At 49.4% G+C, this 26535-nt stretch overlaps 1 protein-coding gene across 10 annotated transcripts; it reads left to right on the top strand.

Annotated features, from left to right (window-relative positions):
• The first annotated feature begins 470 nt into the window (after positions 1 to 470).
• On the top strand, positions 471 to 26508 carry LOC119849113 (transmembrane ascorbate-dependent reductase CYB561). Of its 10 annotated transcripts, none has more exons than XM_038385812.1 (7): positions 535 to 612; positions 18039 to 18107; positions 18989 to 19234; positions 20653 to 20751; positions 21138 to 21241; positions 21607 to 21764; positions 23811 to 26508. In XM_038385812.1, the coding sequence occupies exons 3-7, from the start codon at positions 19030 to 19032 to the stop codon at positions 24004 to 24006; spliced, it is 762 nt and encodes a 253-aa protein (XP_038241740.1). In that variant the 5' UTR covers positions 535 to 612; positions 18039 to 18107; positions 18989 to 19029; the 3' UTR covers positions 24007 to 26508. The 10 variants fall into 10 exon arrangements, with proteins under 10 accessions (XP_043359297.1, XP_038241737.1, XP_038241739.1 ...); XM_043503360.1 differs by lacking the exons at positions 535 to 612; positions 18039 to 18107 and adding exons at positions 4576 to 4660; positions 17458 to 17595; XM_043503357.1 differs by lacking the exon at positions 535 to 612 and adding an exon at positions 4641 to 4660.
• The last annotated feature ends 27 nt before the right edge of the window (positions 26509 to 26535 follow it).

Here is a 26535-nt window from a genome sequence, read left to right as displayed (position 1 = left end):
TGGAGATAGGGAAGGAGGCTGGGGGCACAGTGGGGGGCTGGGGGCACAGTGGGGGCGGGCAGGAGGCTGGAGATAGGGAAGGAGGTTGGGGTACAGTGGGGGGCTGGGGGCACAGTGGGGGCGGGCAGGAGGCTGGAGATAGGGAAGGAGGCTGGGGTACAGTGGGGGGCTGGGGGCACAGTGGGGGCGGGCAGGAGGCTGGAGATAGGGAAGGAGGTTGGGGTACAGTGGGGGGCGGGCAGGAGGCGGGGGGCCCAGTGGGGGGGCTGAGGGGGAGCACGGCCGCCTGCAGCAGGCTCCCCAGAGCTGAGGCTGGGGTCGGGGGAGGAGGAGCCGCGCCCCCTGCGGGATTGTGGGGGCGCACGGGAGCCCCCCCGTTACCCACGCTGCACACTCCAGCCCCTCCCCCTACAGGTGCACGCTCCTCCCCCCCCCGCCCCGCCCGGTGGCGTCACGGCCCCGGTCCCTGCCCCCGCCCCGGGCGTCAGCAGCCGCAGCCGGTCGCGACCCGACGCCGCAGGGAGGAGCCGCGGCCCGGAGCCCGCTCGGTGAGAGGACGGCGGGGTCCTGGATCTGCGCCCACCACCGCAGCGTCTGGGCGTGCGGGGAGGGGTGCGTGTGCTCCCGAAAGCTGAGACCCCCGGCCCTGGGATCGGTGCCTCTGAGCCCCAAAGTTTGAGACACCCCCCCCCCTCCCCCGGCCCTGGGATCGGTGCCTCTGAGCCCCAAAGTTTGAGACACCCCCCCCTCCCCCGGCCCTGGGATCGGTGCCTCTGAGCCCCAAAGTTTGAGACACCCCCCCCCTCCCCCGGCCCTGGGATAGGTGCCTCTGAGCCCCAAAGTTTGAGACACCCTCCCCGCCCCGGCCCTGGGATCGGTGCCTCTGAGCCCCAAAGTTTGAGACACCCTCCCCGCCCCGGCCCTGGGATCGGTGCCTCTGAGCCCCAAAGTTTGAGACACCCTCCCCCCCCGGCCCTGGGATCGGTGCCTCTGAGCCCCAATGTTTGAGACACCCTCCCCCCCCGGCCCTGGGATCGGTGCCTCTGAGCCCCAATGTTTGAGACACCCTCCCCCCCCGGCCCTGGGATCGGTGCCTCTGAGCCCCAAAGTTTGAGACCCCCCCCCCGGCCCTGGGATCGGTGCCTCTGAGCCCCAAAGTTTGAGACACCCCCCCCCCCGGCCCTGGGATCGGTGCCTCTGAGCCCCAAAGTTTGAAACACCCCCCCCTCCCCCGGCCCTGGGATCGGTGCCTCTGAGCCCCAAAGTTTGAGACACCCCCCCTCCCCCGGCCCTGGGATTGGTGCCTCTGAGCCCCAAAGTTTGAGACACCCCCCCCGCCCCCGGCCCTGGGATCGGTGTCTCTGAGCCCCAAAGTTTGAGACACCCCCCCCCTCCCCCGGCCCTGGGATCGGTGTCTCTGAGCCCCAAAGGTGGAGACACCGTCCCCCCCCCAGCCCTGAGATTGGTGCCTCTGAGCCCCAACGTTTGAGACACCCCCCCCGGCCCTGGGATCGGTGCCTCTGAGCCCCAAGGGATGAGTTCCTCCCCCTCCAACACTTACACACCCTGGGTCAGTGTCTCTGAGCCCCAGACCCCCTCCTCCACCCCCATGTCTCTGAGCCCCCCCGCAGAGCTCTCTGGGCATTCTCCAGTCCCAAGAACTACGCCCCACACAGGATTCTGGCTGCCCGGGCCCCTGGGCCAGGCTGGGGGTGTCTTGGCGCTAAGGGGTGGCCTTGCTCTGACGCTGGTCTCCTGGCATGGGGGAGGCTGGCTACGCTAAGCGTGGGGGAAAGCGAATGCTTCATAGTGGCAAGACTTTGGGGTAGGGGCTGGAGGCCCCAGCATGCAAGGTGTAATTGGGGCTCCTGTATAGGGGGGTAGCTGGAATGCCAGGGCTTAGGCTTCTAATGGGCCAGGTGATTCAGGCTGGCGTGGCCAGAGATGGTCCACACCCAAAAGAGGAACCTAGCCGGTCCTGACCCCATGAATGCATTAGTGGGGGGGAGTGCATTCGGCCGCTGCGTTAAGGCTGATGGCACCAGTGGGGTGCAGTTCAGTGCCCCGCTTCCAGAAGCCACAGCACACCAGCATGTCTGAACAGGGCCACGGGAGAGCCATGGCCTCAGGTCTGTGTGAGACTCGCCCTTTTGCGGTCGTTCCAGTGAAGCTGGGCTCTGTGCCTTAGTTCCTGTGGGTTTGCAGTGCACCTCTTGTTGTGTTTTGGGTTTGAACAGGCTTGTCTATGGGAAGGAGGGGAAACGTGAGGCCAGTGTTTTAGTAGAGAGGATCCATTGCCTCTCACTTGCCTTTCCCAAGGCATGGTGCTGTCCTGTAACCTGCTCGCTCCTTCCTGAATGTGTCTGGCTTTATAAGGGCCGATCCTGTGCCAGAAAAACCAGTGAGTGTTTTGCACCCACTAGCGGAACGGGGTTGGTTCCTCAGTTAACTGATGACAGGCCTTTTCTCTTTGCAGCATTTCCTGCTCAGCAGGTGGACCCTTTTGTCAGTCAGTGCTGAAGCTGTGTGATATCTGAGAGATGCGTTTAGTCAGATGATGGGACAAGAGGGCAGGGACCTTCGGGCAGGGCCGTAAGCCAGGTGCCACCCACCCTGTCCTTTGTATTCTCTTATCCAGCTGCCTTATGCTTCAATTTGTTGGCAATAATTTCATTGTTACATCACAAGCACTTGAAGAAATTGAAGAGCGGAGAATGTTTCCCCAGGGGGACTGGATTGTTTCTCCCTTTTCTGCAAAGTTTCTACAAACCTGTAACAATTGCCCCAAAACTGTTTATTTAGCAAACTTTAAATAGCCTTCTTTTCTCTTAACCTCCCTTTCCTTTCCTTGGATTTGGTTGGGGAGTTTATTGACGCTTGGTTCTTGAAAAGATTCACATTCCCATATAGATTTCTTATTTCCATAAAAGATATTCTAGGCAGACCTCACTTCCTAGTGGGGGTGCCCCAAGTAACTGTACTTTTCCAACAGTCAGCACTGACAGGGTTCTATCAGATCAAATCAAATGACTGGGGAAATGATCTGAAACACACGTGTTCAATGTGAGAGAAATATCCAGGCTGCTATAATGATGCACTAGACCTGGGGCAAGAGGGGGCCTCAAGTTAGACAGGAGTGTAATCCTGGATTGCAGAGAGGAAGGATGGCACAGTGGTTAGGGCACTAGCCCAGGGCCTGCTCTGTCACATACTTCTGGTGTGACCTTGGGCATGTCATTTAGTGCCTCTGTGCTTCAGTTCCCCATCTGTAAGCAGAGGGTAAGAGCACTTCCCTACCTTCTAGGGATGTGTGAGGATTAACTGCATTAAAGATTGTAGGCGCTCATATGCTGTGGAAATGGGGGGTGCAGATAAATTTCTAAAAAAGACACTATTCACAGAGCAGGGAGGAAAGAGTGCTTCTCTGCAAGGTGCACCCCCACCTAGAATATTGCATTCCGCTTTGGGCACTGAGTTACCAGAACAGTATTGACACTGGAGAGTGTTCAGAGAATAGCAACTGACCTGACCTGGAGAGTTTGATTTATAAGGAAATTTTAAGCCAAGGGCTAGAATTCCCAGGGCACAGCATTCACAATCAGGACTGAATTTCCAGAAGAGCTGGTCCCATATTTGCTTACTTAGTTGTCAGATCTGTAAAAGTGCCCAGCACCCAGCAGCCCCGCTGTGCCACATACGGCTAGGTTTTCCCAACAACTCAGCACCCAGCATGCATCTGATGTATGAGCTCTTGTGAAAATCTAGCTGTAAAAATTCTAGCTGGGTGTTGTATAGCTTGGTTAGTGATGATTAAGGAAGAGTATAACTCTCTGCAAATATTTGCAGACTGTTAAGGCCAAGGAAGGAGGGAATTGCTTTGTGTAGTAACCTGAGGTTTAGCTAGAAGTAATAGGGTGAAATCAAGGAAAAGTGTAGGCTGAATATTGGGATATAACAAGCTCTAGGGTGTCAGCTGTATTTGAAGGAGGATTGAAAAGGATGAAGCCCCATTATTGGGACTTTAAAAATTGGATTGGACAAGGGACTAGAAGATGCCCGGAGAGACCAATCCTGCACTGACCCCTGCAGAGAGACTGGACAGCCAGATAGGGTTTTTCCACCTCTAACTTTCTGATTCTGTTAAATCGCCAACTGTAAAAACTCTCTTTAGGGTGGTTGCATAGGTTTATTTTTTGTCAGATGCTTTATTTCAAGGCTCTGACAGGACATGTCTCTCACTTGTTTCCTATGCCCATGGGGGGATCACGTCAGTGACTAAATGATTGGGAGCTGAGAATTGGCACTAATGTGTTATGGACACTTACAAACAGGAGCACAAGAACACAGACCTACCAGTGATGGTCGCTTTACCATTTCATACAGCTGCAAAGCAACTGCCTTGTGAAGCGGAATGGGTTAACTGCTTCTGGGCGTCTGTTTCCCAGCATGCATAGCTTAATAGGGCATCTTGCTTCAGGTGTTACCAGTTTAGCTGAGGCAGATCGTCAGGAGGTGATTAACCTAGCCTGAAACATCAGGCACAGCTGAGAGCAGTGGGTAAGCAGCTGTCACTTGGCAGATGACACTGAATTGCAGAGGGGCTGTTCTCGCTGCTGTTCGAGACTGAAGTGTGGTGTGGACTGACTGTCTAGGAGTCCATGTGAGTCTTATTCTGACTAGTTTAGCACTGACTCTGTAGGCTTTAATTCTGGGAGTGTGGGGTGGGGCTCTGACCAACCACAGTAGCAGGGCTAAGTGTATGGGATCTTGATGCTGAGATTTAGTGACTTGAGACTGATCTCTGTATTTTCCAGTAGAAGTGTGTATATTTTTTTGGGGTGGAGTCCGTCCACCCATTCGGGGGTGGGGGGGAGGTAGCAGCTCCAGATGCATGTCTTGTTTTTCTTTTAAGTTATGGTCCCCTCCTAGTTTCGATCGTTGGGAGCTGCTTGAGATGTTCAATGGAAGCAAGCAGCAGCTGAGCGATAGAAGGGATGGGGGAACTGGGGTGAGGGGACCGTGGCTTGAACTGCACAGCTCGCAAAGAGGGGTGAGGCGAGCTGGTGTTTAAATCCTCAGTGCTGCAGCGGCAGAGGGTCTGTCCTGCACTGGGTGTTTCCTTTGCTGGTTAGGTGGGTGGGAATGGAGAGAGACCCTCTTATTGCTTATGGCATCCATTAAGGATAAGATTGTCACAGTTTCTGTGACTTTCAGAGACCTCCGTGACATTTTTCGCTTCAGTCCCAAGGTGGCAGGGTTGGTCAGCCGGCAGGGGCCCCGGGGGGACCTCAGCTGCCTGCAGTGGGGCTCAGGCTTCTCCCACACCCCACGGGGTTTGGGCTTCAGTCCTCCCCCCATCAGTCCCTCCCCCCATAATTTTTGTAAAAGTCACAGACAGGTCATGGGCTTCCATGAATTTTTTTTTATTGCCTGCGACCTGTCCGTGACTTTTACTAAAAATAATGGTGACAAAATCTTAACCTTTGCAATAATATTTGTGAAGGGGTTTTTCCTCCTCAATAGAAAATGTGCCCTGTGGTACCAGTTCAAGGGGATCCTGAACAGAAGAGAACACATCTCCGTTCTCCCCTCATGCTATCAAGTTAGTCTTCGTCTGTATTTCGCTCCATTTCAGGGTTACTACTCTGATGCCCTGGCCCTACAGCATGTTATGTTTCTCCAGGCACAAAGAGCAGCCACGTAGTTAAGTCAGTCACCTTTATTTTAGATTTAGAAAACAAAAGCAATGTCTACACCAGAGCAGCTGATGAGTGTGTTTCCTTCCTCTGTAACAGTCTTTCCAGCTATTGTGTGTTCAGCTGTTCTCTGCAGACCAGGATCTCTTAGATGGTAAGGGCCAGATTTCCAAGTGCGCAGCACCCACAACAAGGGCCATGTTCTGAAAGGGCTCAGCCCCCATTGACACCGATGGCCTGTTTGCTCCACAGCCAGCATGCTGAGCAATCCCATAAATCTGGACGCTTATAATGGTACCTAGATAGGAGCTGAGGCCTCTGGAATATCTGGTAGTTAAGGGGCAGAGCATCAAGTCAAAACAGTTATAGCCAGATTCACCTCCAGGCTGACTCATGTAAACAGCATTGCCATGTGGATAGCTCCTAAGCCAGCCGTGCATGAGGCTTCTGAAGGCCATTTTACGATTATAGCAATGCACAGTTAAGTTCTGGTAGAATTAGTCCCCCTTGCACGTGTAAGAGTTTAATGTCTCAGGTCCCATGTTGTGTGTGCTTTGCTGTCCGTAATATTTCCTAGTGACTTTTTTTTGTCTGCAGCCATCTTTTTTGCCTGCCACGAACCTTTCTCTGGTTTGGTGCCCACCCCCTGGGAGAGGAAGGCCTGTTACACCCACATGCACTGCCAGGGCCATCTAAGTTCTGTTGTGGTGATGGCAATTTCTCCTGCTTCTACCACAACCGTGTCCTGCTCTTTCCCAGCCTGGTTACAACCCTTGCCGTGAACTTCCCCTGGTACCTGGGATGAAAAGTGAGCTCTGCAGGAGGCACCTGGATTCTGTGCCCTAAAAATAGCTGGTGATGCCAGTTGTTCTGGTGTCTGATTGTCTCCAGGACTCCATCCTGGTGCAGCAGACAGCTTTGTATGGTGTGGGGACTGGAGGGAGGAAAACCACAAGTGGTATTTGTAAACAGCTTTCCAAGGCTCTTTGTTTCCCCTTATAGGACAGTGGGGGCTTACTAACCCCCAGCCATCTTGTACAGTAGATGGACAAATGGCCATTTGTCCACATGTGGCTTAATTTAGGGCTAGGAATTTTGGGGCTACCTCTGAGGTTATGGGGTTGGATAAAGGGGCTGCATCTCTTCCTTCTCCTCCCCATTCCCTCTTGCCTAGGGGCAGGATTTCCCTTGGCGAAGAGTTCTTGTCCCAGCATCGGTGGGTACCTTGATGTCCCCACTCCATGTTCACGAGGAAAGTGCTGTTAGCTGGTTTGCAAGTGTGTTGCGTCGTCGTCCCTGCCCCTGGAGATATGTGGGAATAGAGGTGCCTGCCTTTGGCTGAGAGAGTGGAGCCCTATGACCCAGTTCCTTAATAGTCCCAAAGGGACAGGGCCTGCTGCTTGCCTTAGGGCTGCTCTGCTTTTTGATTCCTAATGTCCGTTCCAGAGCCTCTTCTGCCCGCAGGCTGCAAATGCCACATGCACACAGCTGGCATTTTCAATGCAATCTAATCGAATAAGCCAGTTGTCTTAATCCATTTATCAGGTATGATCCAATATAGCCTGCAGCTCTGGCTAGGAGTGAAGTGTGTGTGTTCTTAATAAATATCCCCTGGTTCAACTGGCATCTTTAATCTGCCTTGTCACTTACACAGCAACTTCAAGGTGGAATTAATGATGCTGCCTGCTGCTCCTGTACCCTTCCAGATTGAGAGACTTCAAAACCCTGCACCCCAGCGCTGGGAGCTAGCACGTAGTTACCTTTTCTCCAAAAGAATGTTTGTGTGACGTGAAAGAGGCCACTAATGTTGAGACACCAACACCTTGTCCTGTCCTCCTTCAGTGGTGGGAAACGCTTCCCTAACCTGCGAGGAGAAAATTCCTTAGTGCATCTTTAGCTCTTGCGTTGTGCTTGTGAAACTGGCCACACGAAGGAAAGGCAGCTCGGTGTGATCTATCAACCAGTAGCAGCTCCCCTCTCCCCCAACCAGGTCAGTGCTGCTGCTCAGACCACACTGAAGGTCCTGTTGGATTGTGTGAGTAGAGGTCCTGATCTGGAATTGTGGTGGGCACACAGAAAGTAGCTTTTTGTGTGTTGGGGAGGAGTAAGGTACCGTGATGTTCTGTTGGCACCCTTGCCAGGGCAGAGTTAGAGCTGTGTGTGCAGCTGCACTGTACCTGCACGTCCTGCTTTATGTAAGTTTGTGTTGTGGTCTTTTGTTTTTTTTCCCTTGTAACATTTAATTGTTTTTTTTTTCGGGGGGAAAGAAAGGGGTTATTCTCTGTATTATGGGAGCACCTACGAGCCCCCATCATGGACAGGTCTCCATTGTTCTAGGTGCTGTACAAACACAGCACGAAAAGATGGTTCCTGCCCCAAAGAGTTTACAATCTAGGTATAAGTCAAGAGACAACAGATGGATATAGAGAGATGGGAGCACAAGGAAACAATGAGACAGTACGTAAGATTTGAAGTCCCACCTCTGGGAAGGCTATGGGAATGAAGGCCCTGCTGGTGCACAGTGCCTGGTGGAGAGGCAGCGTGGCAGGCTCAAGTTGGTTCTGTTCTTGGCTGTCCCAGATGTGACGTATGGAACCTCTGCCAGGCCTCTCCCCTATCTGTCTTTTCAGCCTTGCTTGATTTTTTTAAAATTGATTTTAGAGAGGAGACAACAACTAGGTTTTAAACAAACTTCAATACAGCCTTAGCTGTGCTGGTGGAACAGAATTCCATTTGTGGAAGCATAATGCCTCTCCCATGAGTCTGCAGCAGAGGTGAATGGGGACCTTCCCGTTTATCTCTTGAATCAAGACGCTTTGCAAGTGGTTTGCACAGTCAATAGGATTCCTGGTTTCGGCAAAGAGATGTGGTAAAACAGCTATTACAGAGGCAAACATGTAGCCTTCACAGGCTTGTCCATTTGTTTGCATAGCCTTTAGCAATGAGGCTTGCGTCTGCAATATTGGAGTCTAATTAAAGTGACCTTGTGTAGTCTCCATTATCTTCTCTGTAACACAGGGAGATTGATAGCTGCCAGTCCCTGAGGCCAGGCTGGGTCAATAAAAACTGGTGTAAAGTGCGCAGAAACGTTAATAACAGCTGGGGGAAGACTGAATTCATGGTCTCCTCGCTCCCAACCCACTGCTCCTTCCCCCAGGGCTCAGGATATGTGGTGGTGGAGTAAGCATACAACAGAGCCATTCCAGTGGGATAAGGTCCATATGGATACCGCCAGTGGGCTCATCCCCCTATTTCTGTGCCCCCCCCAAAAGTTGAAAATTTAAAATTGGATGGGGGGGGGGAACGCTGCTGTTTCAGGAACCACTTGACTAAATGACTCCCAGTTTGCACGACTCGCTCTGCCTTGGATTCTGAACTGGCATACTAGTTTCCAAGCTGATCTTATTTATGCAACAGAAATGGTGTTGCAACTCTATCTAGCCCTTGCCACCTCCTAACAGAAGTTAATTTGTCGCCCTAATGATGATTTAGGGAATAGATAATGTGCCAGGTGGGCAATTTGTTGTTTTTGCTCTGGTGTCTGGGCAGAATTGAAAGTCAAAATGGCTTTCCAATTGCTGGATAAACATGGAAGGGAGGGCATTGCCTGGCCTGGGCTTTGCCAGGTCACCTGGCTCTGGCAACGTGCTTCATTCCTTTTGTGCAACATCTCTGCTCTGCCTGCCCTGGTCCCCTCTTGAGTAGCCACAGCTCATGCCAAATTGTGTGTGGTGGAGGATGAGAGCGTCAGAGGGAGTTGGCCTCCTCTCCTGTGGTGGATGGCTGGGGTCGAGGAAGGCAGACACTAGAACCTTTGAACACCCTGCTTCATAAATGAAGGCCCTGTCAATACAGATATGTGCTTACTAACCTTAGGTTAAAGAATTCAATGTACCAGGAGTATTCACACTCTCCCCGGACCTATTGCTATTCAAGCCTTGGGTTTCTCCACTTTCTCTATCCCTGTTTCTATTACCTCCCAAGAAAGGCTGTGGCATGTTAGACTTTTGTTTCAATAGGTCTCTATTAGCAATTACTGAGGCTTGGTCTACACTGAAAAGTTACATCTACACAGCACCCTGGCCTACACAGCTGTGCTGACAAACTCCTCAGTGTAGACGCAGTTTGGTCGACAGAGGATGCTTCCATTGACCTAGCTGCTACTGTTTGGGGAGATGGTGTTACTACACCGATGGAAAAACGCGTCCTGTTGGCATAGGCTGCTTCTACACTAGGGGCTGTGCAGGTGTAACTATGCTGCTGTCATCTCCACCCATTTTCCCTTCTTTGGTGGAGAGAGAGTGAGAATCTTCCCCTGCAAGAGCTCCCAGCACTCCAGATGCCGAGCAGTTGACAGCTCTGTTATGGGGACCACCACCAGACACACATCCAGTCTAGCATTATATTTTATTCCCAGAGCACTTCTATGTCCATCTCATCTCGCTCACTTATTCTAAGTAGGTCTTAAAAATCCTGCCTGCTTGGTTTTCTTGCTTCCCAATTGCAAAGTGTTGCCTCTTTAAGTTTAATGAAGATCCAGGCACTCCATCATGAATACCAGCGGAAACTAGGTGTTGGGGGTTTCACTTAGGAGCCCAGTGCTGGAAAAAGACCATTTGCTCTATGCAGAGAGCAAAACTATCCAGATCTTGGGCTCCTTCTGGGAGCTATCCCTTCAACAGTGCATCATGTGAGCAAAGGTTTTGCCATTTAATGCTGACTCACTCTGTCCCTGAATTGCCAACTACTAGCGATTCAAAATCATGAGTCCAGCCCCCAAAATCATGCACTTAGCTCAGGGTGGATTGATTTAAATCACCAAGTGGAACACCTAGATTTAAATCCGTGACTTTAATCAATTTTTCTGTTTGTTCTTCAGTTGTATCCTAAAAAAAAGTGCGTTCTCACTGGTTGAATAATCATTAAAACATGTTTCAGAGTAGCAGCTGTGTTAGTCTGTATTCGCAAAAAGATGTTGATTTAAAACGTGTTGATTTTAAAGCTAAATAGAGGCTTTACACTAGAATTGGTGTATCTTTTTGCTACCTAGGAGGGTACACTAGAATTGTGTACTTTTATTTAAGCAATTATATAGCTTAATCTTTTCAGATTCTTAGTGACTGTACATTTTTAGTATGTTATAAAATAGTAAATCAGTATATCATTTACTAGATAATTTACTTTTTGCTCATGATTTGTGTCAAGTTGGGATGGTAACTGGAATTTAATTAAACACAACATATAACATTTATTTTTATTAAACAAAACAACTTTACATGTTTTAGATACAAATTTATCTTATCAAAACATGTTTCACATTTACAGTGGAATGACTTATTAAACACAGGGATTAACTGCAGTCAGTGAATTAATTGATTATTTCAGATCAGCCTGTGAAAATTTTCAGTTTGCCTAAGTGAAAGTGACTGGAACTTAAGTTCGTATTCACCTATATTTCTTGAAAATGAGACAACAGTCTCCTAAGTTACTTAGGGTGTCCTGCAAACTTTTAAAACTGGTAGATCTCATCCCCTCCCTCCTTCATTTTTATTCATAGACTGGAAGAGAGAGGTTTTCCTGCATTTTCAACTCCCAATCGATTTCTCAACTTTGACTGAATTAGTTCAAATGAAGAAAATATTTTTTCTATGCCTGCAGAAGAGGCTACTGCTATCAAAAGCTGGTTTAGCCCTTCAAGAAACTCTGGTTCTAGATGCTTAGCTAGCTGCTTGAATGGTCACCTCCAGCTCTGATCTCTGTTATGGATGGCAACATCTTCAGCAGTTAGGCATCTACTCTAACACTTTGGGTTGAGAATAACGGCAAGAAAACGAGGTGGAATAAGTGCATGCATCTTAACTTTGTTCTGGGGCACCTGGCCTTGGCCACTGTCGGAAGACAGGATACTGGGCCAGATGGACCTTTGGTCAGACCCAGTGTGGCCATTCTTATGTTCTTACGTTATGTTCTTATGTTGCTGGGTCTTTTTCTTTAATGTCTTCTGAAGTTCTCTCCAACAGCATCAGCAATACCTGCAGCAATCTTTCTGCAATTTGTCCAAGGCTATGAAAATAGGTTTCAGTACATTCAGCATATCTTCAACATTTCTCCTTAGTCCCATGTTGATTACTTTGGCTGCGATGGTTCCATCATTTTTTGTCATTGTCTTCACCGTGCTATAAGAATAGGCCAATTCTTAATAAATAGCTCAAAACAGTCAACCACTGAATTCCATCATACATCTAGGGGAAGAATTAGTTTGGATCCTTCTGTATTTCTCTTTGATGCTGACGCAGACTGGCTGTTATGGAAGTATTTTGCCATTTCAGCAGTATTTTCCTTTATTCCTGGAGTTGTACTTAAATCTTTGACTAAAAGAGGCATCAAATGAGAATTGCGCCCACATGTTATAAGTTTCAGCTTCCTTTCGTTATCCTCTTCTCATCCTTGCTGCATTTGTAGTATTATGATACTGCTACATACTTGACACTTGAATTCTTGTTCAGTATGTTATAGCTGTTTGTTACTACTTTTAAGTATTCTGCTGTATGGGCATTTCCTGACGTATTGTTTCTGTTAGATAACACAATATGGGATGTCTGTCACACAAGCACTGTGTACTCTGCTCCACCCATCAAGACTCAGATTAATGAATTTCCTGTTGGTGTTTTTTGCATGCTGCTCAATTTCCTTCTCAGACATTGTATCCAGGATCCTTCCAGCAATGTCTGCTCGGCCTGTAATGGTCGAACCATTCAATGAAATGTTTGTTCTGAACAAAACGAAAGGGAAAATATGTTGTATAAGTGAACTGAGCAACCTTTTAATCTCTTGCTGAAATTTTCTGGTCCTGATAACGAACTCAGCCATGGATTTATTGGATGAGAAGATTTTTTTTTTAAATAGAAGTAAATTACTGTCCAATGTGTAGTTGCAGCACTGATGGTGGGACCGCAGATGACTCTGAAGTTTTATGTTTTGCAGATGGTGTCGTATGTTCAGGACCCCTAATGTCTGAGGTGGACGCTGAACAAAATGGCAAAAAAAGTCACTTATTCACTGAGTATTATTCAGTGCGCTACTTAAAAAACAGAGATTGTAAATTAAATATTTCTCCTATTGCAGCTGTTTGTACCACTGTTTAAATGAAAAAAATTATTCTAAACCCATTTTTATAAGGAAAGCAATGGTTACAGTCAGGCCTCGATTTACAGGGTGTGTGGGGGTTTTTTTTTTTTTTTTTTTCATGGTTTGTTATGCATGATCAATAAATTGTGATCCTTTATTTTTGTACAAAGTATGGATTCACTTTTACATGGTGCAACATGGTTGCCAAGATGTGCAGATCAGTGGCGAAGCCAGGATGGGACACTTGGGTGGGCCCCGACTTCGGGTGGGTGGGCAATGGCAGAGGAGGGGAGGCAGGAGGGATTGGAGCTGCCTCCCTGACCCCCTCTAGCTGGCCTTGCGGGGAGCAATGAACACTCAGCCAGGGCCCCCACCCCACCCTAGGCATGGACCCGGGGGCTTGCCCCACTCTGCCAGCCTGCCTGCCCGGCGCTCCAGCTGGGGATCAGGGTCAGGGGCTTGTCCTGCTCTGCCCACCTGGCGTTCCAGCCAGGGAGCGGGGCAAGGGGCTTGCTCCACTCCGCCTGCCTGCCCAGCACTCCAGCTGGGGCATGGGGGCTTGCCCACTCCCCAGCTGGAATGTCGGGCACGTGGAGCAGGGCGAGCCCCCGTGCCATGACCCTATTCCCTAATGGAGCGCTGGGCGGAGTGGGGCAAGCCACTGCGCCCTGACGCTGCTCCTCAGGAGCGCGCCTGGGGCCAGGGGGCCTCTAGTCAGATTATCCGTTGCCCCCTGTAAGGCCTGCTGGAGGGGGAGAGGAGAGGTGACCCTGATTCCTCCTGCCTCCATGCTCCCTGGCCTCCCCAGACGAACCCTCAGAGTTCTGACTTCAACATCAGCATTATCATGTCAAGTTCATCCTCAACATCAGTAAAGATTAGTAGCAAGTTTAAATTTCATTAATTTTTTTAAATTAAAGCTGTACAGTATGGGATAAATTAGGGAGGTCGTCTTGTGAGCCTGGAACCTAATCCCTTATTTCCCGTAGACCCTTGGTGTCTTTTTACATGATTTCTGTTTGCACGGTGTTTGTTCAGAACATAACCACCATGTAAATCGAGGCCGGACTGAATCTAAATCTATTAAAACCCTTATCTCTAGTAACTTTCCAAGCAGCTTGGGGGAAAAAACACTTTTAAGTGTTAAAACTTTATTAGGCATTTATTAATTTTATTTTTTTACATAAGAAAACTTCATCTAAGGTGTTTTGATTGTATGAGCAACAGAAAGTCATTTCCGAAATGCAGCGTTAACAGTAAAAATGTAATTGATAAGTACTCCCACAACAAACTAACATACTCTTTATAGTTTGAAATTCATAAGTAAATTTTCCACTCAAAACATACATTTATGACAGTCTCAGTTAGCAAGATATGGGACCAACCTGGCTACAACAACACTGCCCACAATAATCTAAGCTAATGTACTCAATGCTTTTTTTGCCTCTGTCTTCACAAACAAGGTCAACTCCCAGACTACTGCACTGGGCAGCACAGCATGGGGAGGAGGTGACCAGCCCTCTATGAAGAAAGGGACTATTTAGAAAAGCTGGATGAGCAAAAGTCCATGGGGCCGGATGCGCTGCATCCGAGAGTGCTAAAGGAGTTGGCGGATGTGATTGCAGAGCCAGTGGCCGTTATCTTTGAAAGCTCATGGCGATCGGGGGAAGTCCCAGATGACTGGAAAAAGGATAATGTAGTGCCCATCTTTAAAAAAGGGAAGAAGGAGGATCCTGGGGACTACAGGCCAGTCAGCCTCACCTCAGTCCCTGGAAAAATCATGGAGCATGTCCTCAAGGAGTCAATTCTGAAGCACTTAGAGGAGAGGAAAGTGATCAGGATCAGTCAGCATGGATTCACCAAGGGCAAGTCATGTCTGACTAATCTAATTGCCTTCTATGACGAGAAAACTGGCTTTGTGGATGAGGGGAAAGCAGTGGACGTGTTATTCCTTGACTTTAGCAAAGCTTTTGACATGGTCTCCCACGATATTCTTGCCAGCAAGTTAAAGAAGTATGGGCTGGATGAATGGACTATAAGGTGGATAGAAAGCTGGCTAGATTTCTGACTCAACGGGTAGTGATCAATGGCTCCATGTCTACTTGGCAGCCAGTATCAAGCAGAGTGCCCCAAGGGTCAGTCCTGGGGCCAGTTTGTTCAGTATCTTCATTAATGATCTGGAGGATGGCATGGACTGCACCCTCAGCAAGCTTGCAGATGACACTAAACTGGGAGGAGAGGTGGATATGCTGGAGGGTAGGGATAGGATACAGAGGGACCTAGACAAATTAGAGGATTGGGCCAAAAGAAATCTGATGAGATTCAACAAGGACAAGTGCAGAGTCCTGCACTTCGGACGGAAGAATCCCATGCGCTGCTACAGGCTGGGGACCGACTGGCTAAGCGACACTTCTGCAGAAAAGGACGTAGGAGTTACAGTTGACGAGAAGCTGGATATGAGTCAACAGTGTGCCCTTGTTGTCAAGAAGGCCAATGGCATTTTGGGCTGTATAAGTAGGGGCATTGCCAGCAGATTGAGGGACGTGATCGTTCCCCTCTATTGGACATTGGTGAGGCCTCATCTGGAGTATTGTGTCCAGTTTTGGGCCCTACACTACAAGAAGGATGTGAAAAAATTGGAAAGCATCCAGCGGAGGGCAACAAAAATGATTAGGGGACTGGAACACATGACTTATGAGGAGAGGCTGAGGGACCTGGGATTGTTTAGTCTGCGGAAGAGAAGAGTGAGGGGGGATTTGATAGCTGCTTTCAACTACCTGAAAGGGGGTCCAAAGAGGATGGATCTAGACTATTCTCAGTGATAGCAGATGACAGAACGTGGAGTAATGGTCTCAAGTTGCAGTGGGGGAGGTTCAAGTTGGATATTAGGAAAAACTTTTTCACTAGGAGGGTGGTGAAGCACTGGAATGCGTTATCTAGGGAGGTGGTGGAATCTCCTTCCTTTGAAGTTTTTAAGATCAGGCTTGACAAAGCCCTGGCTGGGATGATTTAGTTGGGGTTGGTCCTGCTTTGAGCAGGGGGTTGGACTAGATGACCTCCTGAGGTCCCTTCCAACCCTGATATTCTATGCATCTAAGCTCTCGTTTACTAGCCTAGTAAGACATGCTGGGCCGTCCATAAGAATGTCGGGAAAATTAGTTTACTAAGCTGATCCAGATTGTTCCTACACGTCCACATCATCATCTTCAAAGTTAGGGCCCTGTGAAGAGCATTTTTCTGAATGTTGTTTTATGCTGACAGGCAGGCCTGGGATCTCTTTGGTCCATGGTCCATTTTTCACCCAGAGGTACAAGAATTTCTTGAAAACATTCTCAGAGAGGGTCTTATTTACAACCTGCAGCTGTGGGAAGTTCCCCAGTTCCCATGTGTTGAAATCAACACTAAACGCAGGACTCTGAAGAATTTTTCCCCTTCTTCCCATAGTGTCCTGCTTTGACGTCGGTGTTGCTCCTCCTTTCTGGGTGCTTTCTCTGCTCCTTCTCCCTAGTTACATAACTGACCCGCCCTGCTTTGGCCCTAACCCCAGAAATACATACAACGAACAACAATCCAGACATCTGCTCATGTAACCCACGTGCCTGTTGCCCTGCAGTATTTTATATGTTTAGAGACAGAGGGAGGCAGTTGAGAAACAAATAGATTTGTTTGTTTGTATTTCGGTGTACGCATGCAAAGAAACGGAGGAAGGCCATTTACTTGATGTGCCAGAGCCATCCAAAGCAAGGGCTGGTAGTCACAGGGCCCATCAGTGATTTTCCATGAGCTGGAGAATGTTTCCAGGGTGGGTGGAGTCGTCAGTATTTGAGAACTGTGCCACGCAGAGCCCAGGTAGGGAGAAGCTGTAAAATAGGAGGTTGAACTTGATGAGATACATGATGGTGTCTGCTGGAGTCAGAGGCCAGCTCCCAACCATGATGACTTTCAGTCTCTCGCACCTTGGGTCCCCCACAGGAGCAAGCACTTAATACAGTACATGACCTATTGTGCATAGTCATAAAGCTTGACCTCAAAACTTAGATGTTCCCCCCCCCCCCATTCATTCTTTATCTAGAAAAGCTGCCTTTTCCTCAAAGTTTTTGATAGAGGTTCCTGGATTCAGCATTTTCATTTTTTATTTAAATGTTTTGAGAGATTATAATAAGTTTAGGCCTTAACATATTTTGTATTTAAACTCAGATTTAGTTTGAAACAGGTTTATTTTTAAAAATAGAGAAATTTATTATTATTTAAATAACAATAAAAAATCCAATTTAAATCAAAATTTTTGATTTTCTTTTTTTTCCCCCCCTGGAAATTATTGCTTTTTATTCACCTGGGATTGGCTTAAATCTCCTCATTTTATGGTTTTTATTTTAAAGTTTGCTTTTTCTGCTGTCTGTTTTTTGAGCCTTTAGGATTCAGGGTTTCAAGCTTTTCTCTGCAATGATGTGTGCTGCAAACTTGCTTTGTAAAAGGAAGCGGCGATTCTCTCACACCCGACTCCAGGAGCTGGCCTTTAAGAAAATCACCAAATTGCAAGACTCGTGATAAAATCTCGAGCTGGCTACCCCAGTCAGACCCATTGATACAATGCTTTACAAACCCAGAGTCATGTTAATATCTTTCACTGCAGTAGTACATAAGAGCCCAGTCACAAGCCAGGATCACTTTGTGCCAGCTGCTTTACAAACAGAACAAAAAGAAGCCGTTTCCTGCCCCCAAAGAATTTATAATTTAAATAAGACACACGAGGCATCAGCTGGAGGAGAAGGTGTGGTGTTCCCAGTGAGGATAAAATGGAGATTTTTTTTGTTGTTGTTTTTTTTTTTTTTTGAGAGGAGAGGCTTTGGGAAGGACCCCTTGGTGGGTAAGGAAAGGGAAGTCAGTTTATCTTATTCATTCTTAGCCGTGAGTGTGACCGCTGCCTGTGCTAAAAGAACAAGGAATACAGACAGGACCTCTGAATCCTGAAAACCCTCCCCGCTGATAATAGCTCACCTTAACTGATCATTCTCATTATAGTGGGTATGGCAACATCCATGTGCTCTCTGTGTGTGTGTGTGTGTGTGTGTGTGTGTATAATTTAAAAAAAATCTTCCTACTGTATTTTCCACTCCATGCATCCGATGAAGTGAGTTTTAGCCCGTGGAAGCTTATGCTCAAATAAAGTCTCTAAGGTGCCACAAGTCCTCCTCATTCTTTTTGCTGATACAGACTAACAGGGGCTACCACTCTGAACCCTGTCGCCTATGCTAAGTCATCCAGCCAAACCTCTTGCACCAGGTGAGCATTTGAGAGATCATTATAGCACCTCAAGCTAACCCTGTCTTGTGATTGTCCCTTGACTGGTTCTAGGCAAACCAGGAAGCTTCTGTCTGTATGGAGGCAGGTCAGGGCTAGAGCAGTGTTGGCCAATGAGGGGAGACACTGAAAGCTGCCACTAAGCTCAGTGAAAACAACTTGACTGGCCAGTTTGGCAGAACTGTTTCCGGCCCTCTCCCTTCTAGTTCTTTAAAATGAAATCCACCCCCAGGGGAGTCCTAGCTCGGGCGTATCTACACTGCAATCAAACCCCATGGCCCTGAGTTGCTGAGCCTGACATGTGCCGTGGGTTTGTCTTTGCAGCGTAGACACAGTACCCGCCTGCCTCCCTCTTGGTGCGTCTCCCTCCAGATAAATATTGAATAAGACAATTAAATTCAACAGCCGCGTGCTGCCCATCTGCATGCCAGCAACGCAGTGTTAGAGCTGCACTTCTCTATGTCCAGCACAGTAATATCTGGGCTGGTTTTACAGAGTAGTGAGTGCGAGGAATGGAGCAAGGTGCTCTGGGCTGGCCAGCGCCATAGGCTCTTTTAGAGCTGGGAGTGGGTGGATTAGGGTTCACGGGTCCTGCCTGAAGCTGAGTAGCAAGCTGCTCTGGGGAGACTTGGTTCTGAGTCAGGATGGGCGGAAAACTAGGGATGGGTCTTGATAGGAGGTTTCTAATCCCCACTTGAAATTAGAATGGGTTCCAAGTGGAGGACTGATCTCAGTAGAAGTTGAGCAGAGTTCACAGTCCTGGTGAAGAGGAGTGAGAAATACATCTGGTCCCTATGGGCAGCCCAGTGTCCCCAGCATGCTTCGGGTTGCCATGCTGATCACTTTTCTCCTTGTTCTTGCAGTCTGAGATTTTGTCCCAGGAGTGTCCCTGGCCTCACCTGGCATGGAGGACAGTCTCACATGGCCTTCGAGCCCAGCAGGACTCTCCTGTTACATGGCAGTCTCTCAGCTGTTAGGTTTGACTGTGATTGCCATGACCGGAGCCTGGATGGGCCAATACCGGGGCGGTATTGCTTGGGAAAGTGTGCTGCAGTTCAACGTCCACCCCCTCTGCATGGTCATTGGCATGGTCTTCCTCCAAGGGGATGGTAAGTTGGGATCCTGATGTTGAATTGCTGAAGGGCTAAGAGCATTCAAAATGCTACCTACCTCTCAGCCAGGCTTCTGAGCTCTGCTGGAAATGACCCCTTCGCTGCCACAATCACACAGATGCCTCTGGCTGCTTTGCTGGAAAGTCTAGGTGTGTCAGTGCAGCCTTAAAAATGGAGTGACTCCTGATTTCCATGTGAGTAATTGGCTTGGGATCGTGGCCTTCATGCCTTTCATTGCACTGCTGCAGTTCAGCAGTATTAGGACTTTGACACTAAGAAGCAAAAAGAAAAGGAGTACTTGTGGCACCTTAGAGACTAACAAATTTATTAGAGCATAAGCTTTCGTGAGCTACAGCTCACTTCATCGGATGCATCGGATGAAGTGAGCTGTAGCTCACGAAAGCTTATGCTCTAATAAATTTGTTAGTCTCTAAGGTGCCACAAGTACTCCTTTTCTTTTTGCGAATACAGACTAACACGGCTGCTACTCTGAAACCTGTGATGACACTAAGAAGGTAACTCGGTCAGGTAGCCAACCTGGCCAAGGATAAAGCTGTCCCCCCCGGTGTTAGCAATTGGGACTGGAGCTGGGGTAATATGTAGGGTGACCAGATGTCCTGATTTTTATAGGGACAGCCCTGATATTTGAGGCTGTGTCTTACATAGGTGCCTATTACCCCCCCACCTCCTGTCCCGATTTTTCACGCTTCCTGTCTGGTCACCCTAGTAATAGGTGCACTGACCCTGTCTGCACTGCGTTACTTCAGTACGAGGCACGTATCTGTTCGGCCTTGGTGCCGGAGTAGGATGTTACCAGATCCCTCATCTATCTCTGGTGACAGTGCAGTGAAACCCTATGAAAATCAGCCTCGTGTGGGTAGTGAGATTCCTGCTCTCGCTACCCACACAGAACCCGCATCAGGCAGAGCACTTAGTAGGGCTGCCTGGAGGTCGGCGTTGGGCCCTGCTCCATTTCACACCAATGTGATTATGGAGAGCTGGGGGCAGTAATCATCTCCCAGATGGCCACTTGGGCAGAGAGCCGGTTGCCGCTGAACCGAGTCATGATGGGGAAAGTGCATCAGCAGGTAATCCTCAGACAATCCCTGGGGCTTAATGAAAAGATTAATTGTAGCAAATTAAATTTGGAAAGGGCAGTTGGGAGAACAAGCAAGTGCTTAACGCTCCCATCAGTATGAGTCATCCTCTGCCTCCCTCCAGCAGCTCTGACGCATTCATTTTAGTGCCGATTCTTCCCTCCTCAGGGCCCTGGGACCCCACCGCTCCCAGGCTTCGTTTGCTGCGCTTCGCCCACTTGGCCTGGGGAAGGCTCCCTTTGCTCTGGGCTGCAGAGCCGAGGAGGCTGTTCCCTGCCCACCCCCACTGCCTGTCTCACACACGTTTCTCTCTCCCAGCTCTCCTGGTTTACCGGGTCTTCAGGAACGAGACCAAGCGCTCAGCCAAAATCCTCCATGGGCTCCTCCACGCCTTTGCGCTGGTCATCGCCCTTGTGGGTGAGTCTCGGATGCCACAGTGGAAAGGTGACCTGGAAGGACCCGCGTGGCAGCCCCATGCCCCTAAGTCTGCTGTGTTGGCTGGAGGCTTCCAAGAGCAGCGGGTCAGCGGTATCCTGCTCAGGAGGCTTTTAAATCCACCCTCTTCTGTTATAACGACAAGATCATCCCAGAAAGGTTCCCAGAGCAGAGCCCTTGCTCCCCAGGCTCAGCACCTGCGGTTTGGGGCTGTTCTCCCCATGCTGGGTTGGGGGGTGGGTCCAGCTGGCCTTGCTGTTTACAGGCTGGATCCCCAAGTGAGGGGTGTGTGCACATGGGCTAACGAATGGGACCCCAGTGCTGATGAGAACCCTACTCTAACTGGCCACCTCCTGCCATCCCTGCAGGTGTGATAGCCGTGTTCGATTACCACAGGAAGAAAGGCTTTGCAGACATGTACAGCCTGCATAGCTGGTGTGGAATAACAGCCTTCAGCCTCTACTTCATCCAGGTGAGGAGGAGGAGGAGGGTGCCCTTCAGGAGAGGTATGTCTGTGCCTTACAGGCAGAGTTCTCCATTGGTTAGAGCAGGTGCTGGGGGTCAGGACTGCTGGGTTCTATCCCCAGCTCGGGTGGATTTGTATTGAATCTCCAGGCTCTGTTCCTTGGCTGCAGGCAGGAGCTTGTGGCTGTGCCAGCATCTAAGTAGGGCTTGGCTGGACTAGCCCACAATCACCAATCCTTAGTTAGCTGGACCAGGACCTAATTTGCTCCAATTTCTGAGGCCTGTTGTAATAACACCAAATTGCAGTGGGAAACCTGGGCTCTGCTGGGAAAGGTCCCTTAAGACCCTCTGCACTTTCTTCTCCTCCTCCAGTGGCTCATGGGCTTCAGCTTCTTCCTATTTCCTGGAGCATCCTTCTCGCTCCGCAGAAGATACAAACCACAGCATGTCTTCTTCGGTGTCTTCCTCCTTGTTCTCTCCATTGCCACGTGTTTGCTAGGCATCAAGGAGCTGCTCCTCTTCAATATCCAGTAAGTGACTGAAGCATCTGGGTTACGGCTTCTGCCCTTTGAAATTCACAGCATCCCCTGTGAGTTTAGAAAAAGACACCCTTGCCACAGGCCGGCACCTCCCCAGGAAATTGAGTGAATGGGTCTTTACGGACCCAGATTTCAATCCTATCACTGAACCTCCCTCGGTGTGAGGGCCCTCACATCTCATAAACATGGGGTGTTCAGTGTGATAGATTTTGTTAGCAATTCTCCACCAAAACTGTGACTGATTTTCTGTTACCAATCTGCCTGAGGCAGATGAGGGTGAGGTGATCAGGCTGGGGCCACAGGATCGTTGGAGGGGTAGATGACGGAGCACATCAAGCAACGAGTTTTAAAGCTTTATTGATTAAATAATAAAATAACAGTGGAGAGTGATGGGTGCTCCCCATGTCACTCAGAGGAAGGAAGAAAGCGTTGATGCCCCAAGCCCTAACCCACTTTCATACTCTCACCCACACTACCCGAGGCTGGCCAGGCCTGGGTGTAACATAAGAAGAAGAGGGGGAGGGGTAGACGGGAGTTCTGTCCTGTGTGCACAGGTTGTCCAGGGTCCACTGCCAATCTCCAATTTGCTTCAGCTCTTGGGAGGGTTTTAAACCTTAGGGTCCTTTGGGGGCATCTCGGTCCGGGACTTTTGCCCTCCCCATGCTCTTTGTACTGGGTCTAAGCCAGCCTTTTGTGGCTTCTTTGGTTTTTCCCAAAACATCCTGGCTTTAGGGATGCTAGATCAGATGTTTTCTGCCTCGTTGGCCTTCACTGTCTCCCTCGGTTTTGCAGCCACTGCAGGTTTATGCAGTTGAATTTTCTTTTTTTGCTGCTGGTCAGAGTTGGAATCCAGGCCCCTCCCCCACCCCATCTTTCTTGACAGGCCACAGAGCGTTGGTTGTGTGCTGTGGCCTTGAGCTGGAGCCAGTGTCTTATCTTCGGACCCAGCTAGCTGAAGTGTTGAGTTAACTTGTTCTCTGCTCTCTTCCTTCCTCTTAGGTTCCTTTGCAGGTTGCAAAAGGCCCTTCACCCACACTCGCACCTTTAACCCTTCCCAGAATACTTTGCAATGCCTACAACAACATTAGCAACATACAGTGCTCATCTGCCTTCCCAGGGAACCCCTTGGTGGGCAGGGGCGTGACATCAGCCCCTGGCTGGTTCAGGCCCTCAGTGGGCAAATCTGACTTTTCTCAAAGACAACGGCCTCTGGCAAAAATATACAGAGTAATCCCTGGCTAGTGCCAGCAAAACCTTCCCTGGTGAGCTGAGGGAACTGCCCCTCCAGGGAGGTAGCAGGGTGACCCATAGGCCCCTAATGATTGGAGCTGCTGGAAAACTTTCACCTGAAAAATTTGCTATTATTAAATGTAGATTGAAATGTTTTACAGGATTGTTTCTGAGGGGGAGAATTGACGTGGGTTAGTGTAAGTTACACTACCAATGGCAAACCCCCTTCTTTGATTGATCCCTCTAGCATGTGCAGGCGGGGTGGTGTCAGCTGTCAGCTAACCTCAGGCCCAAAATGGCTGCGAGATGCAATAGCACTTCAAAGTCCTTCTCGCTGCAGGCAAGACTCCTAGTCCCCCCTTCCCCCCAACCACATCTAACACAGCTGTGGGAAGCCCTGCTGCAGATTTGGCTCTGTATGGCTCTGCAGCTCACTTGCCATGCTGCTGCTGTGATGTGGAGCGTGACACCCTCGTTTTAGAACTGGCAATTGCCTGAGGCAGCGAAGTAGCTGGAGAGCATTTCTTGGGGCTGTAGTTTTGCCACCTCGAACCAGACCATTAGCATTTGTTCTTGCCTCTGGCCATGGCCACGAACAGATGCCTCGGAGGAGAGGAAACACTCCCACTGCAGCCTCAAGAAGGTTGGGTGTGATTTCCTGGGCCGTGGGTGGGAGAAGCTGGTAGGGAGCAGTCTGGGCTGATCCCCAGGGAGCCACTTGTGTGATAGGGCAGACGTTTTCTTCCTCTGGGTGTTCCCTGCCGGAGGGAGCCTTGTTCTCAGCACAGCCCCTCTCTGCTCCTGCAGGGCCACCTACAGCTCATTCGTGCCTGAAGGGATCCTGGCCAACATCCTGGGCCTGCTTCTCGTCGTCTTTGGGCTGGTGATCGGCTACATCCTGACGCAGGACGAGTGGAAGCGGCCGCCCCTGGCTGAGGAGCTGGCCCTGTCCATGGATTTTAAAACCCTCACTAAGGGGGAGAGCCCCAGCAGCAGCCAGTGATGGATCCCTGTGCTGGGAGCTCCCCCAAAGGCAGGGCTGGGGTGGACTTTGTGGTGGTTGTTCACTCCTGCATGTACCAGGGCTGTTGCTGCTGTGTTGGTGTTGCTGTTATCTCTCTGCATACAGCTGGTGGGAGGGGGAGTGCCATCTGCTTTAAGCCCCCGGCCGCAGTGTGCCAATGCAGCAGTACTAGGCCTCACGGTGCTCTGGGATGCTGGGTTGAGCCACGTTCTCTCACTGAGCCCTTATGCCATCCATGGCCACTCCCCTGCCACCCAAATCACGGGGGATGGGAGCTGCTTTTTGTATGTGCCAGGCTCAGGGGCATTCCTTGCTGGCTGAGCTGCTGGAGGGGGTTTGGTTCCTTCTCCAAACCACTGGGGGCTGGATCCCTTGCCCCTCAAGCAGCAGGATGGCAGCATTTCCATTTCCCAGCCTGCCTGGCTCGGCAGCTTGAGGACCACTAACAGATGATCTAACTCCAGGGGGGCTGAAGGTTAGGGCCTGGCTCACTCCTTCAGCTGCCTGCATTGGCTTCTTATCCCTCTTAGAGTTCACTAAGAATGCCAAGCGGTATGTTTAATACCAACCCCAGTTCTCCAGCACCCCGGTGTTAAACCCTCCCTCACTTGCACGCAGGGAGCCCCTTTCCCCACGTTGAATGCCAAAGCTTTTTGTGCCTCTCTGGCTAGGGTACTTGTAATGATCAAGTGCTATTTGTCTAGCCCTGACCATTCTGCAGCCGTGTCCTGGGCGTATTGCCTCTGCAGAGCCCTGCTGGCAGCAGAACCGGCGGTGGGGACGTGTGCTGTTTTTCGCCCCGAGTAAGATAACAGGCCTGGCCCTTAAGCTCAGCCGAAACATCAGTGTTTTTAGAAATCCTCATCCCTGGTACTTCTCGCTCCTGACGGAGCCCCCAGGGCTCTCGCTGGCAGCTCCATTCTCTGAGCTAAGGCGCTGCTCCAGCCAGCTGATGTTGACCAGAGCAGAAGTGTCAGCTGGTGAGGGCTAGTGACTGGGTGTGTAGTGAATTTTTTTTTAAATTATGTTCAAGTAAAGGCCTGGTTTCCCCCAGCTTACACTGCAGGGAGCACAGGCCCTGTCTGGCAGCTGGCCATGGGTCACTCGTGCAATGGCTTTTCTTTACATCTAAAATGCAGAACTTTCCCATCTACCCCTTTGTTTGCTCTTCTCTGTAACTAGATGCAGGACTTCAGGTGTTGACAGGCATTGCTGGTGCCTGGTGATACTGCAGCAAAGACCTCACCTGCCCTGCAGGGTCTTTGCACTGATCACCTGTTAAATAGTCCCTTCTTGCATGACTGAATCAGTCACTAGCCCCACACCCACTTCAGCTTAGTTAGCAGGATGAGGCAGGGAGATCTAGGTTAGCAGACTGAAATATCACACAGACTAGAAACAGCCTGTTTAGAGCTTTCTAGGCATCCTAGGGTCTTTCCTCAAAGGGTGTGCAGAGCACCCCCCCCACCTTACAGTTAATAGACTCAGCTTTGTGGTGCGTGGCCCCAGGCAGTTGCCCTGCTTGCCAGCCCTGGCTTTTATATGCAGAAAAACAGTTGTTGTAGAGTTTTTATAGCTTGTTGAGGGGAGGGGCTCAGGAAGAAAAAGATGGAGAACCCCCGCTTTAGAAGATAACTGTTGGGGGGAGGAGCTTTGACAACAGTGTCTGAGCTGTTAATTAGCAGATACTGTTTGTAAACTCAGAAAAACTTTATCATGCAGCTGCTGATTTTCTTTGTAAACATTTCCCCAGCTTCTGTTCAGTGCAGGTCCCCTAAAGTGTCCTGAGCCCAATAAAGTCTGATAAAGCTTGAGCTGAGGGTTTGCTTGCAAATACTAACCCCACTTCCACCACAGCCTCCCTTTCAAACTCCCCCTGCTCTATTAGGGCCTGTTTCCCTTCCCAGCAGTGCACTCATCTGTAACTGCCAATAACCAAAAAAAAAAAAAAACCCTTGTATCAGAGGGTGTAAAGTCCCCTGAAAAAATGCCTGCCAGCAATGTGTATTTGCAGCAGATTCTTGTACTATGCCAAATGCATATTCCTGAACTGACCCCAAATATTGCAGCTAATGTTTACATGGACGAATATTTTATAGGCTTTGTTTTAAAACAAAATAAAGCCATGTCGAAGGAGCCGCAATCAGTGCACTGGGCTGGTGGCTTATAACAGCTAGTAAGGAAAAAACCTGTTAATGAAATACTGAGCTAGACAGTCTGTTTGAACTCTAGTTGTGGCACCTTAGAGACTAACACATTTATTTGAGCATAAGCTTTCATGAGCTTTTCGTGATGCATCCGATGAAGTGAGCTGTAGCTCACGAAAGCTTATGCTCAAATAAATGTGTTAGTCTCTAAGGTGCCACAAGTACTCCTTTTCTTTTTGCGATTACAGACCAACACGGCTGCTACTCTGAAACCTGTTTGAACTTTGTTTGCCTGTACTGTACTGTACCTGAGTCAATAAATCCTGGTAACGAGCATGTGCCACTCTTTCTATTCTTTCTA

The sequence above is a fragment of the Dermochelys coriacea genome, chromosome 27 (genome assembly GCF_009764565.3).
Source record: "Dermochelys coriacea isolate rDerCor1 chromosome 27, rDerCor1.pri.v4, whole genome shotgun sequence".
In the NCBI taxonomy this organism is placed as follows: Eukaryota; Metazoa; Chordata; order Testudines; family Dermochelyidae; genus Dermochelys; species Dermochelys coriacea.
This window is presented reverse-complemented; position numbering and strand designations above follow the sequence as displayed.